This window comes from Adiantum capillus-veneris, chromosome 18 (assembly GCF_014529385.1).
Source record: "Adiantum capillus-veneris isolate H3 chromosome 18, ASM1452938v2, whole genome shotgun sequence".
Taxonomy (NCBI): domain Eukaryota; kingdom Viridiplantae; phylum Streptophyta; class Polypodiopsida; order Polypodiales; family Pteridaceae; genus Adiantum; species Adiantum capillus-veneris.
In genome coordinates this window covers 16,273,189-16,287,782 of record NC_140948.1, presented here as the reverse complement: position 1 = coordinate 16,287,782, position 14,594 = coordinate 16,273,189, and the positions used below count along the sequence as shown (strand labels likewise).

At 37.3% G+C, this 14,594-nt stretch overlaps 1 protein-coding gene across 1 annotated transcript in view; it reads left to right on the top strand.

Moving 5' to 3' along the window:
* The window catches only part of LOC147435281 (zinc finger CCCH domain-containing protein 56-like), a 39,313-nt gene extending 38,600 nt beyond the window's left edge, over positions 1-713 (top strand). Inside the window, exon 2 of the mRNA XM_086488357.1 lies at positions 89-713. Within this exon, the coding sequence (XP_086344483.1) occupies positions 89-264 (176 nt within the window). The 3' untranslated portion in view covers positions 265-713. The remainder of the gene's footprint in view (positions 1-88) is intronic.
* The last annotated feature ends 13,881 nt before the right edge of the window (positions 714-14,594 follow it).

Genomic DNA, 14,594 nt, shown 5'->3' with positions numbered 1-14,594 from the left:
TCTTGATGCTGAATTTTTATCTGGATTTTGTTAACTCGCTGTGCTCTTCTCGTCAAGTGACCCAAGTAGTTGTTCTCTAATTGTGCAGAAGGGTCGGCTTCTGTTTTGGCTTCAAGACATGGAGGCAACCATGTACCTCAATCACAGGCACAAAGGCAGGGACCTAAAGCACAGCTGAAGTGGAAGGGTCCAACAGATGAGATATCAACAATCTATGGAGATTGGATTGAAGAGGATGAGTGGGACAGCATAATGGCTGGTTGAAAGCATAGCTATGAATAAAGTCTGTTTTTTTTCCCCCAGAAGGCATATGATAGGTTGGTCTAGCCACTAGAATTAGTTAAAATGTCGCCGATGCGAGAAGATCTAATCTGAGGGTTGGTAGGAGGGATGCTCTCAAGCCTCGGACTTTTAAGCCAAGGTTGGAACTTGGGGTGTAGGGGTGCTCTTTGTACTTGTTGTTGGCTTTTGTCTTTCCTGCTAGTTATGTGGGTCTTCCATTATGGCAGTATTATTCTTTTTGTAAAATTGGTAATGGGATATGAAGTGAAGATGAGAGCACTCCAATTCACCAAGGATGAGTACAGAAAGAAATGTTGTTTGTTGGTGTTGTTGCAGAAGCTTTCAGATGTATGGTCTGGCTGTTTTTAATGGCCCAATGGCCTCAAATCTTGTGGAGTTCTTTTGCTTAAATGCTTCTTGGAATGTGTAGATGTGAATATGCTTATACATACAATTGTGCACTCTTATGCACATGTGCTCTCTCTCTTTCTCTCTCTCTCTCCCTCAACCACATACTTTGTCGCGTTAAGCCGTTTCCATTGAACTTGAAAATCTGCAAACTCCTCAGTTGACAAAGAGCATTGGAGATGAGACAGGATAGAGTGTAGTTTTGTACTTGGATGCTTTTGCATGTGCCCCTAAGTAAGGCGTCCGAACTTCTTTTCATATTGGTGATCATAGATATAGCTATCAGAGAGTCGAGTCTGTAGTCTTGGAATTATGCAAGGATCTGCCTGGAAGCCATGCCACATTATTACAAATGGGTCCCTCTCTTTGGGCTATCGGCAGCGAAAGTGTTTGGGCTATCGGCAGTGAAAGTGTTGACTGGCATTCCAATGGGTGCGTGCCAATTTTATAGGCATAATCGAGGGAGGCTATTCTGCTTTGAAGGAGTATGTCACAAAGTGATGACATGGCATTATCATACCGAATGAATGAGGAGAGCATGCGTGAATCAGCCAGATGATCCAAGGGCGATCAAATTTATACAAAACCATGGTGCATTTTACAAGCTAGATGTCGAGCTGCTCTCACTATTGTAAGGGTTGACTTAGAGTGGGTGTCCTGTTTTCGGAGTGGCATTTTTTTTTCAATACTTTTTGCTTGAACAGCCTTGCCATTACGCTTGCAAACAGTTGATCAACTCAGCAGATAATGATTTTATGCTGACATGCATTGGTCGCTAAAAGTCATTAATTACATTCATTTCCTTATCCCCATCAAGACACAAATTGTTATCATTGTTACTTATTGATCTCATCTACCTCTAGCAGTCGTCTACATCTATTGACTCTAATTGTATTCATCGCCTCACTGTTGAATTGGGAAAAATTGTTAGACATTTCACCTCACATTCTTAAACCAACACACATTTACAAGGAGTTAAGCAATTTGTCAGTTTTATGGAATTCCAACCATCAGATCACATATCATGACAAATATTTTGTATATATATCATGGTAGTAACTAAGCAGAAATACCCCCAAATTTGTCAAAGACAAATCAATTGAGATAAGAGGGCACCAAAAATTGTCAAAGACAAATCAATTGACTCTCTCAATTGTTGCAAATTGTGACAAAGGAGTGGAGTTGAAGTCGAGCATCCCACATGGTATTTCTTTTTATCATATATACAATCAAAGAGTCAAGTTTGCAATCTTGCAACAATGCAATAATTTGTTAGACTAGATTCTCTATATAAAGGCACATGCTCAAAAGCAAAAGCTGCCAAAAATTGGCACTCCCAAAAATAGGTTTTCCGCTGAAACACTTTCAATAATTGGAGTACGAAATGTAGTCCCTCATGACGCAGTTTGGGTTAGAACTCCTCTCTCATTTTGCGAGGGGCGGCTCTTATAAGCTAGTACTCAGGTTATGCAAAGCCCTATCCGACCCTTTCAAACTCATGCAAGGTGAGAACCTTTAGGTTCTACTCTCTATGAAAGGAAAAACTTGATAGGATTCAAAACTAATCCAAAGATAATGTTCACAAAGCCCTCTCCTATGCATGCTTGGTGTGAACTTTTTGGGGTTTTCACAGTTTACGAAACATGCTAGACCTTGTCAATTGCAATTTGTCCATTTTCATGAAGGATAAGATGTTTTCCAAAGGCTTTCTATGTATGAGTTAATGTTCTTTCTTGCTCACAAATTAAGCTATTTTTTTACAATCTTGGTTGGGACTTTATAGCCATTGACATTATTGAAAATATTTTCCACGCAATGAACTCTCTTGATGGATCCCATGGAATGCAAAAGGTGTGTCCTTTATTCCTACCTCTCAACTATAGTTATTTGACAATTACTAGATTTATAGGAATTTGTTCTTTGAATTAGACCTTATTCAAGGCTTGTGGATGTGCATGAACATTGTCCAGTATTCCCAAAGCTCTAGGATCCCATAAGATTTTAAGAGTGATTGTAAGATTTTAATTTTTTTTTGAGTGAAGGTATGCTGATATAGTGAAGGAATGGGAAGTTACAACCCTTCTCTTTTGGTTTGAATGATGTAACCAATGAAAATTCCCTAGTTGACTATATATATTATAGCTCAAATAAGGATATAAGGGTAAGATGTGGCTCTTGGTCAAAGCTTGTGTAGTAAGACCAATGGCTTGTCTACTCGTCCACTAGTAGCGTCTTGCCTACAAGTAGATCAATAGAGATTGCTACTCTGAAAATCATGCTTGGTGGGTTAGAGAAAGGATTCTCAAATACATGCTTCAAGTAAAGAAACCACTACTAGCATGGGGAGAAAGGATGGACTAAAGACTCGAAAGAATACTAGAGAGACATGCACATTAGGGAAAAAGGATGGAAAAACACTCCCAAAGAAGAAGTGGAAGAGGAAAAAGAGGATGAATTAGTGTGTAAAATTTCATCCTATTTCAAGCCAATTCCACCTTGTTTGTGAGAAGTTTAGTTCCTAAGGATGTAGTCTTAGAAGAGATGGCATGGACTATGCTTCACGCCTAGACATGGTGCGATCAAAAAAATTGGAGGGGACTGAATGTGAAAAGATAAACCCAATTGTTGTTGGAAATTGGTGCTAAAATTGTTGGGTTGTATTGAAATGCACGAGAGGTGGAACAACTCAATTAAAAATAGTTTAACTTTTGAAATGAAAGAATTTGAAATAAGAGGCTTTACTTGGTTTATCCTCATTTTTTATAAGAAAAAAATTGCTTTACAAAATGGATATTGCATGAGTTTTACACCAAAATTTATTTTCAAAGGTTTTAGTTTTTTCCTTTTGTCCTAGGGGTCTTTCCATGAGTTTCTTGTGGTTTCCTAAGGCTCTTTTCAGGAGTTGGTGGCTTCTTCTTCCTCTTTCTTCTCCTCTTCTACTCTATAACTTCTTACTTCTCCTCTTGTTAACAAGTCACGAGGAAGAGAAGCCTTCATTCTTGATCATATAATTATTATATCCCTTATGTCCATTTCAGTGAGAAAAATGGCATTGGAGCACTAGGAACACCTATCGATAGATCAACTTTCTTACCATTTAATGAACCAGTAAGAGGTTTCTTTGAATAGTCCCACTGCACAAAAGTGCATACTATAGAAACCAATGACATACTAAAAAATAGAAATTCCTATAATAATGAGTACTTGAAAAAATCATTTGCAGCAAATAAATAAATTTCATTAATATCATGATATTGTTTTTTATAAAAATGCATGTTGTAGGCATTAGATAGTGGACACAAAATGCCTCTTGTAGTCAATAGAGTGTGGGTAGCTTTGGCTTGGGATTAAATCAGCATTCCTCATCGGTACATCTTTGCATACAATGTTATTTTCAATTTTTCTTGGGACCTGCAAGCGATAAGATGACAAGTAAAAAGTACAATCATAACTCACAAAAAGAATTAACATTTGTGTTTTATGCAAGAAACAACCAAAATACAAGTCCAAGAAATGAGGCACTTACATTTTGATTAATACAACAGAAGATTAGCCCTCAAGATAACAATGAAGCTCTTTGTGCATCTATACATGATGCACTAAGACTTCCTTTAAGGGATTGTGAAGAAGATCAAGAGTAGGAAAGAGGGAAAGAGGAAGGGGGAGAAGAGGAAAAATAGAGGGATAAGGAAAAGATGAGGAAAGACAAAAACGAGGGAAGAGGAAGAGGGGACGTGGAAAAGTAGGAACGGGAGGAAAGGGAAAACTCAAAACCACTTTCTAGAGTTGAAATATTTTCTTGAGGTGAAAATATTACATTCACCTTAAGAAAGATACACTACACGAGGTCAACTTAGATTTTTTTTTTTTGAAATCCAAAACAAATTTTGAAAATAAGGATTCCATAATGGAAGCCCTCCTCTCATCGACTTGAATCATGCTCTCTCTCTCTCTCTCTCTCTCTCTCTCTCTCTCTCTCTCTCTCTCTCTCTCTCTCTCTACATGCTAGAAGGCCAAAAAATGACAAATTTCCTCTAATGCGTAAGCTAAATTCTGAGAAGCATATGACCCAAATTATAACGGTAATAAGAATCAAGTAGTTCTAAGTGCTTCTATTTCACTTCATGCATGGTCAAAGGTCAAAGGCAAAGTGCAAGGCACATATTATATCACGATTGTACTTGATGATAGGAGCAGTGATGATTTTATTTTTTCACGTCTACCACATCAACTCTCTCTCTTTTGAATTAAATCTAACTATAAAGTGAGAATTAGCTTCAATAACCAAAAGTACAATTTGTGATTACCAAATAAAAAATTTAATGATTAGGGAAAATAGAGGTTTGTTGCATTCATGGGCTGTTAATCATAATGCTACACTAACCACCACTCAATGGATCAACACAATGACTCAATGTGTGTGCAAAATGAAATAACAATCCATTAAAAACAAACTTGATAATATTGTGCTTCTATATCCATGACCAAATTGCATGGATTCACTGTATGTCTATTATAGTGGCACCTTGCATTAATCCAAGTACTTGCCCAAACTCCAATCCTCAATCAGGAGGTTTATTAATGCTAATATGCAGATGCCAAAAAGGGATTATCTAATCGACCTAGCATAGAATGATGCATGCATTAAGATCTAAGGTAGACTAGGAAATGAAAACTAGTATAAGATAGCCTCTAATACCGCGTGTTTCCATGATGTAGTCTGCTCGGCCATTTCTACTTCCAAACTTAGCCAAGAAAAAATTGTGTGGATTCGCTGTATGCCTAATATAGTGGCTCCTTTTGAGGGCCTAGTCTAGGGTAGAGGCACCTTGCATTAAGACAATCACTTGCCCAAATACCAATCTCAATCAGGAGGTTTATCAATGCTAATACACATATGCAAAATAGGGGTCTTGATTCAATCAAGTAGATGAAAAGGGAGTATCTAGTCCACCTAGCATAGAGTGATAGAAAATAATAGAAGTGCCAAGCCAAAATCCACCTTGAAAGAGAGGCTTAAGAGGGAAGGAATTCGAAACCTCAAAGAAAATGTCTAAGTGAAAAAGAAGATGAAAGATACAAACCCAAATCTAAGAATTTCTAGAGAGGGGACTGATGAGGCTTAGTAGTTTACCATATAGAGCACCCACTCTTCCTGTCAAGAAGAAGAATGGTAGATTTTTTATTTATTTAGTAGACTATAAGATCACAATAAAATATAGATTTTCTATCCCTTGGATAGGTGATTTGTTAATGAACTAAAAGAAGATACTTTTTTTCAACATCTTGACATCAAATAAGGATACCATCAAGTCAAAATTGTAAAGGAAGAAATTTGCAAAACTACATTGAGACATCAAGCATGACACCATGAATTTCTTTGTTTTTCCGTTTGGGTTGACTAATGCACCTACTATTTTACAGATATAATGAACTATATTTTCATTGATCACCAATATTTTGTAATTGTATTCTTTGATGCCATACTTATTTTTAGTAGATCTATGTATGATCACAAAGAGAATCTTACACATGTTTTTGATTTGGTAAAACAAAATCATTCACATTTGAATCGCAAAAAGAGCTCTTTCTGTTAATTTTACATTGGGTTTTTAAAAGATATAGTCTCTAAAGATGGTATTCATGTGAATTCTAAGAAAATTAAGGCTATTAAATCATGACGGAACCCTAAAAATATGCACCAATTGATATCATTTCTTGGTTTATGTACTTATTATAGGGAATTTTTGAATTTTTTTACATACAAGGCACATTATCTCACATTTCCTTCAAAGAAAACCACACCTTATGTTTGGAGTTTTGTGCACGATCAATCTTTTCAAGCACTGAAAGTGTCATTGACCAATGTAGTTATTCTAACACTGGTCAATTTTCTCATCCTTTCTTTGTCATTGTAACAGATGCTAGTGGAAAAGGTATAGGTGTTGCACTTTTGCAATATAATCAGGTAGTAAGTTGAAAGTTTAAACCCTCTGAATCTAAGTAGAACACTTATGACAAGGAACTCACAACTATGGTGCATGCACTTAAAATTTGAAACCATTATTCAACATTTTTAATTTATCATCCAAACGGCTCAACAAAGCATCAAATATTTGATCTATGAACCTTTAATTTTTGACAAAAACATTAAGCGATCTTCTTTTATTGAAATTATCTAGCCTACTATTTTGCATCAACTTGGGAAAGAAATAATTGTGGTGGCTAACGCTCTAAGTAGAAGACCTTTCTTAATAACATCTTTGCCATTGGAAGTACATCATTTGTATCCTTGCCTGATACATATGCACAAGATACAGATTTTAAGAGTACGTGGTTGCACGTGGTTTTAAGACTACATGGTTGCACATGACTAGCATGATACACATTCATTTTTGGAGTACACCATTTATACCAATTTTTGAATTCAAGAAAAATCTTACTGTTACCCCCGTGGGGTGTTATCCACCAGCCATTTTGATCATTGAATAATTGCATAAATTACTATATGTTGGACATCGAGGTTTTCTTGCTACATATCAAAATTTGTGTTATGATTTCTTTTGACCATCAAGGTTTTTCTATTACATATAACAATTTGTGTTATGATTTATTTGGACAAACCAAATAAGTCTCGACATACTTTTTCATTGGTGTAAAAAAGCATGTCAAGACTTATTTGGTTTGCCTAAAGATAAGTCTATCAAAGGTAAACAATTAGGTATTTTGTATACACTATCCATTCTTGAAAGACCTTGGGAACATGTTTCAATAAATTTTATCAATGGTTTTCTACTAACTACACATAAACATGATATGATTTGGATAGTGATTGATCGTTCTAGTGAACAATCATATTTTATTCCATGAAACAAAACTTTCAACCACACATCAAGTTGCACTATCTATTTTTTCACGTCATTGGTTATCTAAAGTTAAGATTTTCAATCAAGATTCAAAGTTCAGTAGTGCATTTTGGACCACTCTTTTTGAGAGTTTGGACACTCTACTAGATTTCATGTCATCTTATTGTCCTAAATCATATGGACATACTAAAGTGACTAATCTCACAATTATTGGTTTGTGAAAGTATGTTGCACTCATAGCAAAAAGAGTGGGATAATTAAACACATATTGCACTTTGGATATACACATCAACAAGCTTCCCTTTCATGCTTTCCAAGTTCAATATAGACCTGGCTAGATACAAACTCACTCTCTTTCTCTCTCTCTCTCTCTCTCACACACACACACACACACACACACACACACACACACACACACACACACACACACACACACACACACACACACACACACACACACACACACACACACACACACACACAATCAACTATGACAACATACTGGATTAAGTATAATAGATTGATGGAGGCAAGCTCAAAAGCATAAAAACATAGAGAAGAGAGTAGAAAAAGGGATTTCCACAATATTGGTCTTATCATAACCCCCAAAGTACATGGTACAAGACTCTTTGCACTTGGGTATTTGAGAATAATATATTAAAAGTAACTTGTGCCAACAAGCATGTCATTCTCATCCACATTTATAAGAAATGTTTCCCATGAGCATTATTATAGTCTAATTTATTCCAAGCCAAGCTATGTACATCTTAATTTATTGGGTGGCGGCCATAACTCCAACTGTAGCAAAATGTAATACTTCTTTGTAAACCTCCTTCAACTCCAATCTACAATTCATTTATTAACATAGTTGTCAAACCACTAACCACAAGGGTAGCAAGCAAGATGATGTTAAACTACACCAGCACACTGATTTCTCAAGTATCCCAATTCAATCACTCGAGAGGGTATAATATCAGCATCCCTTCCTCCAAGAACAACAACTATCCTTAGTTACTCATAAGAGAAAATCAACTGGCCAGTGAATGCTAAAAGGTAGAGAGAAGATCCAAAAAATCCCAAAAGAATTTCTTCGGCATCCAACATGCATCGTCTCCTGGATGTCTTTACATGTCAAGAGATATTTATTGTATCATTTCAAATACTAGTAGGTTCATGATCCATTATAGTGACAAGGACAAGTGCTTCTTTTTGGTCCACTAGTAATGGTGGTTCATAAGACATTGAATGAGATGGTAGGGGTCTTTTAAATGATCTCAATAGACTAAGCTAAAATGCATTGAGTATGTGCCAGTGAGAAGAAAAATAAATACTAAATGAAACGTACTAAGGACATATGAGATATGAAATGGTCTATAAACCGAGAAGCAAATTTAACAAAAGTATCAACAATTTGAATCCAACGTTTTTCAATTTCTCAACATAACATAATATCCTTCTTTAAAAGCATGATTCCTATAGTGTTTTTTTGCATGCTTTGTGTATTGTTCTTGTGTGTTCTATGGCAACATGAACATTTTCATAAATGAAATGAAAATCAATAGTAAAATCATGTGTAGTCGGAATAGATTTAGATGATTGAGAAGCTGTTGTAGGGAGTGAATGAATTGATCACCAAGGGAAGATGTGAGACTATTGCAGATGGAAAAGGTAGTGGGGTGGTGGGATCAAATTGGAAAAATTGATGGTCACCATATTTGGTATATCTTTGGTGGGCTTCTAAGAGGGCTTGCCTTGGTGTCCTTGGACTGCACAGTATGTCTCATACATGAGACAAAGTAAGCAATGGGTAGTGGAACTAGGGAGTGACCAAACGAAGGATAGAGAAAATACCTAGAAGTGGCCAAACCAAGGCTACACAAAAGGCCATGGCTAGGCTAGGCTATACCAAAACCACTACACTAGACCAAGACAAAGGCTAGACTAGGACCAAGACTAGACCAAGCCAAGACCAAGGCTAAAGTAGATTAAGGATGCTGGGTGAGACCAAGACTAGACTATTACAAGGTTATAAAGACCAAGGGTTGACTAGTCCAAGGCTAAACCAAGACCAAGGCTGCACTAGAGAGGAGCCGGACCAAGGAGTGTCTTGGTCCAAAACGAGAGTAGCTAGTGCTATGCTCTAGAAAATGCTATGGAATCTTAAAAAACTTTCACTAAGGCTTCTATTGAGGTCCCATCGAGAGTATAAAAAATGAGAACACTTGTAGAAGGAAAAGTGTAACATGCTCATGCTCTCTATGCTCTCAATGAATGTAGGTGCCTCTCAATGCAGTGTGCACAAAGTCTCTCTCAGTGAACTAGACAAGAAATAACCAAACCACTAGCATAACTAGAAAAGGACAGATGAACAATGAGGACACAATAAAACAAGATGCAAAACTCATTGAGCTCCACTACTCACCATGTAGCAACTACTAGGACTTGGCTAGTATTGGAAATGTCTCAACTTGTGAGTAAGGATTGATAGGGTACAATGCATGGAGTGTGGAGGTGCGACTGTAACACTCATGACAAAGACTGGTAGAATCATATGGAAAGTGACAAATGACTAGCATGAAACATGAACCCTAAGACAACTCCTTCTTTAAACATATACAAAAGTGAAATATCTATGGAAGGGATGCGCTAAGTAGACTATGTGGAGAACCATCCACGCGGAAATGAAGATGGAAAAATGCAATGGATATAACTTCTGAGTCTTCTTCCCCTTTGTTGGTATACATGCAATGCCCAACTCTCTCAGTTTTTCCATCACAATATATGATGCACGATTCGTAAGGCCCCCATATGAGGAGAAGCCAATGGTGCACATATATTTGGTGGATTCCAGCTTTGCACGCTGATGAGATCTCTATTTGTGATCATGGATGGTACGGAGCAAATTCAAGGCCAACTTTGGACATTTTATTCACCAAAATATTTCTTTTGCTGGAATATCTTGGCAGGAAAGTGGCCGAAAGACAAGCGGAAAATGGCCGTCCGGTGGCCGGTTGTCCATGGTCTTTAGCCGGTGGCCGGATTTCCTTGACCGGTCGCCAAGTTCTAGGAGGACTTGTTTACCCAAAAGCGGCTACACATGGGCGCATGGGAGAGTCCTACTTGGACTTGGCTATCTAAGGGCGGCTACACATGGGCATTTAGAGGCTCCCTTACATCTATATAAGGAGTCCTTCAATGACGTGCACACTTGACGCACACATGCACATTCTTGTTGAAGGATTGTTAGTCCCTTGTATTCCTATTATGCTCTAGTTGTCTGAAGACCATCTAAGATCTACCTTGAGAGCACATGGATGGATGACTCCATCAATTTGTAATAGTGTGGTAATCTAAAGTTTTTGATTTGCCACTAATCTACTTTGCATCGTGTCTCTCTCTACTCTCCTTGCTACTAGATCCTTATTGTATTCCGCATTTCTTACACCCTTTCATGGATGCCTTGAGTTATTTCAAGAGAGTTGATATCTCTCAAAGTATTGGCAATATAACAATGAAAAAATGGCCAAGAATTTGTAGATCAATGAGTGTGTATAACTAAGCACATTGTAGCATAACATTTGCAAAGATATGCATAATTTCATCAAAGTTCGATCATGCATGCACACATGAACTGAAAAACACACACACACACACACACACACACACACACACACACACACACACACACACACACACACACACACACACACACAACACACACAGAGTCATAGCATCTGACCTTGATGGCATCGAGGGGCTTTTGATTGTGCCCTGGATCACTGTATCTGACTACAAAATATGACATTTAGCCTTTAACTCTCAAACTTGATTTAAGTTGGTGCCTCGTAGGAGTCTACCTTATGCTTTACATAATAATTACTGATATCTCTTGCTATGGTGAAACACTATGGCTAAGTAAATCTTTCCACTTTGCTGTTTTTTAAGCATGGTACCTCTAATAACCTAACCCCATGGGAATAATCCCTTGTGGAAATAACCCTTGGAATGTAAAACCCCTTGTGGGTCTAACTGTAGAAATCTTTTCCTGTATCCTGGCTTAAACCACTGCGGGGACATCTATGTCGCCACCGATCCCCTTCCCCTTCTTATGATGATGGCGTCCAGGCGAGGCTTGTAGCTCAAACCTTTCACATTATCTCTAGTGCCCGCTCATGATTCCAAAGGGGATTGCACACAACGGAGTACTTGGAGAGGGCGACCATACTGGCATGATGATTGGGTGATGATTGCGGACATACACACAACCATTAACCCTATGTAAAGGTGAGGGGTTCTTCCCTTCACTTAGACTTGGGTTTGTCTGATTATTACCGAGGAGTGCTTGGCTCTGCAGTCTGCTACCACTGTGTTGATGATTAGGATGGATTCCACTTCAAAGGTTTTTTCACTATCCTTAATGTGTACCTTGCTTTTTTACCTCTCTGGCTTTTAACCACTAATCAAGGTGTGATAGAACCTCGTGCTTATGATGTATAAATGATGGTTGATATTTTGATGAAGCTGGTTAAAGGAGTAACTCACTCAAATGGTAAATTTGCAAATTTTATTTGGGTGATAATACTTACAAAAATATTACCATAATGGTTATTTGACTTCTTATTTCTACTGAGGTAAGTTATCTATGGGATGTTTACTACCCAAATGTGTTATAAGGGGAAACTATTCTGACTATGCTGAACACTGGTGGATATTTTGGAATGCTATATGATGGTTCATATTCCTTTAGTAAGTATTCTGGTGGGTTATGTGGTCGTTCTTAATCCGACAGTGAGCTACATTGGAATTTTGTTGAGAAAGGATTTTCGCTTGCTAGCTTTTACAAAACCATAAGAATTGATTTACTGATGGAATCTATGCTTGGGAATTGCAGGTTCTAAACTAGGTTTGATAAATACACTTTGCAGATAAAACCATGATTATATATTGTTGACTGGCTTAATCCCTCTAAGAAGGAGGATATGCTGGTTTGCTTTGACTTACTTACATCCTGCCTGGTTAGCCTTTTTGGTCGGGGATATCTCGCTTAGACATGAAAATTGGTTTTTTCAACTACAGCTAGCTGTTGAGGGGTACTGCCATCAATTGTATGTAAACTTATACGTACATGCATAGTCTAGGTTTGTTGCTTGGCATAAAATTTATGGATACTGATCTGATTTTGGTGCTTTACTGCCAAAATTTGTCCTAAGCTCCGGGTTAGTTCTTACTATCATAAACTGGCTATATTTGGGTATGGTTGGAAATGGCTAGATCTTGCTCTAGCTTTGACTAGTACATCTTTGGCTCTAGCTAATACTGCTTTGGGCTGTTTTTAAGCAAAATCCTTGCTTCTTTACTGACCCTGCTAGACTTTGTCATGATGACCTTGACTTACATAAAATCTTACATACATCATGCTGCTAATTACTAGGATTAAGGGTTGGCTTTTTGCTTTGGCTTTATAAAAAACTGGTTTATCTGTTTATCTGGTTTATTTTGTTATGATATGGAAAGTCTTTTTATCTTCATAATAACTAACCTTTATCCCTATTGCTGAATACTATTACTTGATGAGGTTATGATGGTATAAGGGGGGAGCTTGGTGACCTTAACTTATAAACCTCAGGTCAAATCTGACCTACTGCCTGTTGCTTGGATGGCTGGCTTAGATCTGGCCTTTTTAAACCATAGACATTCCACTACAGCTAGTTCTTGCTGCCTTAAAAATTATTATTATTTTATTCTGGCTTTGTAACCATAAATACCATGACTATCTATTGGTATTTGGCACAATCTCTCTACTGGGGTAGGGATGCTTGTCTGCTTTGATTTACCTACAGCATGTTTACGGATTATTAGCTGGCTTTTTGGGTCTTGGTTTTCTGGCTTAGTCCCGTTCTTTTTTTCTACTATAGCTAGCTCTTGGGGTTACTACCATAAAATGTTTGGCCTGCTCTGTCTCTGGCTCTGGCTTTGGCTTTGGTTGGCACTTTTCTGGCTCTGGTTAATACTTCTCTGAGCTGTTTCTTTGCAAGATCCTTTCACTTCTTTTTTGCTGACCTTGCTGGACTTTGTCTTGCTTGCCTTAAGGTAAAAAAGATAACATACAACATGCCACTGATTACTGGATTAATGCCTTTTATCTGGTCCAGGTTCAAAAATCTGAAAATAAAATAATCTCTATACTGAGGTGGGGGTACTGGTTTGCTTTGATTTACCTACAACTTGACTGCTAATTACTGGTTGGCCTTTTTCGTATCTCTTTATTGAGGTGGGATTACTGGTTTGCTTTGATTTACCTACACCTTGACTTCTGATTAGTGGTTGACCTTTTAAAGTCTTGGATGGCTTTAATCCGAAACCTTTTACAGCTAGCTCACTTTTTTTGGTGGTACTTTACTACCTAGTTTCGGTACACTGAGTAGTTGAAGTTTTACTTGAAATATCTGAGAAAATATCTTTTATAATCTAGGCAGATCTGCTCATTTGGTTTAGTAGAAATAAAATATTGAATCTTGGCCTCAACGCTAAATAAGTTGGAATTCTTCGGGCCAAATATGGCTTAAAATTGGATAATGGAACTTCGCGCCAGCTCACTGAGCTTGGAAAAAACTATCTAAAAACTTTGGTTGTTTTTTTATACAATGTTTATCTAAAAGAATACTTTGAATGATATGATGTAGACGTTTCCTCTCAGAGTAAATGGTTGTTATAAAGAAGAATTGTTATATATATATGAAGGTTTTCTGGTAGGTTTACTTTGTTTGCAGAAAAAACTTGAGATATTATCTACTTTACTATATAAGAAAACTAGCTAGTCTAATAATTTTTAAGTTTGACATGGATAACAACTGATAGGTTCTTTGAAGCCTGCCATACATAGCCAAGTCTAACATATCTGTTGTCTTGACTATATGGATGCAGGTGATAACTCTATCTTGGCTTAAAAAGGTTTAACTTGTTGCAGTCCGACTTTGAAAACACTTAATGATTCAACTGGGATAGTTTTGATACCTTTGTATAAACTCATTTGGAATG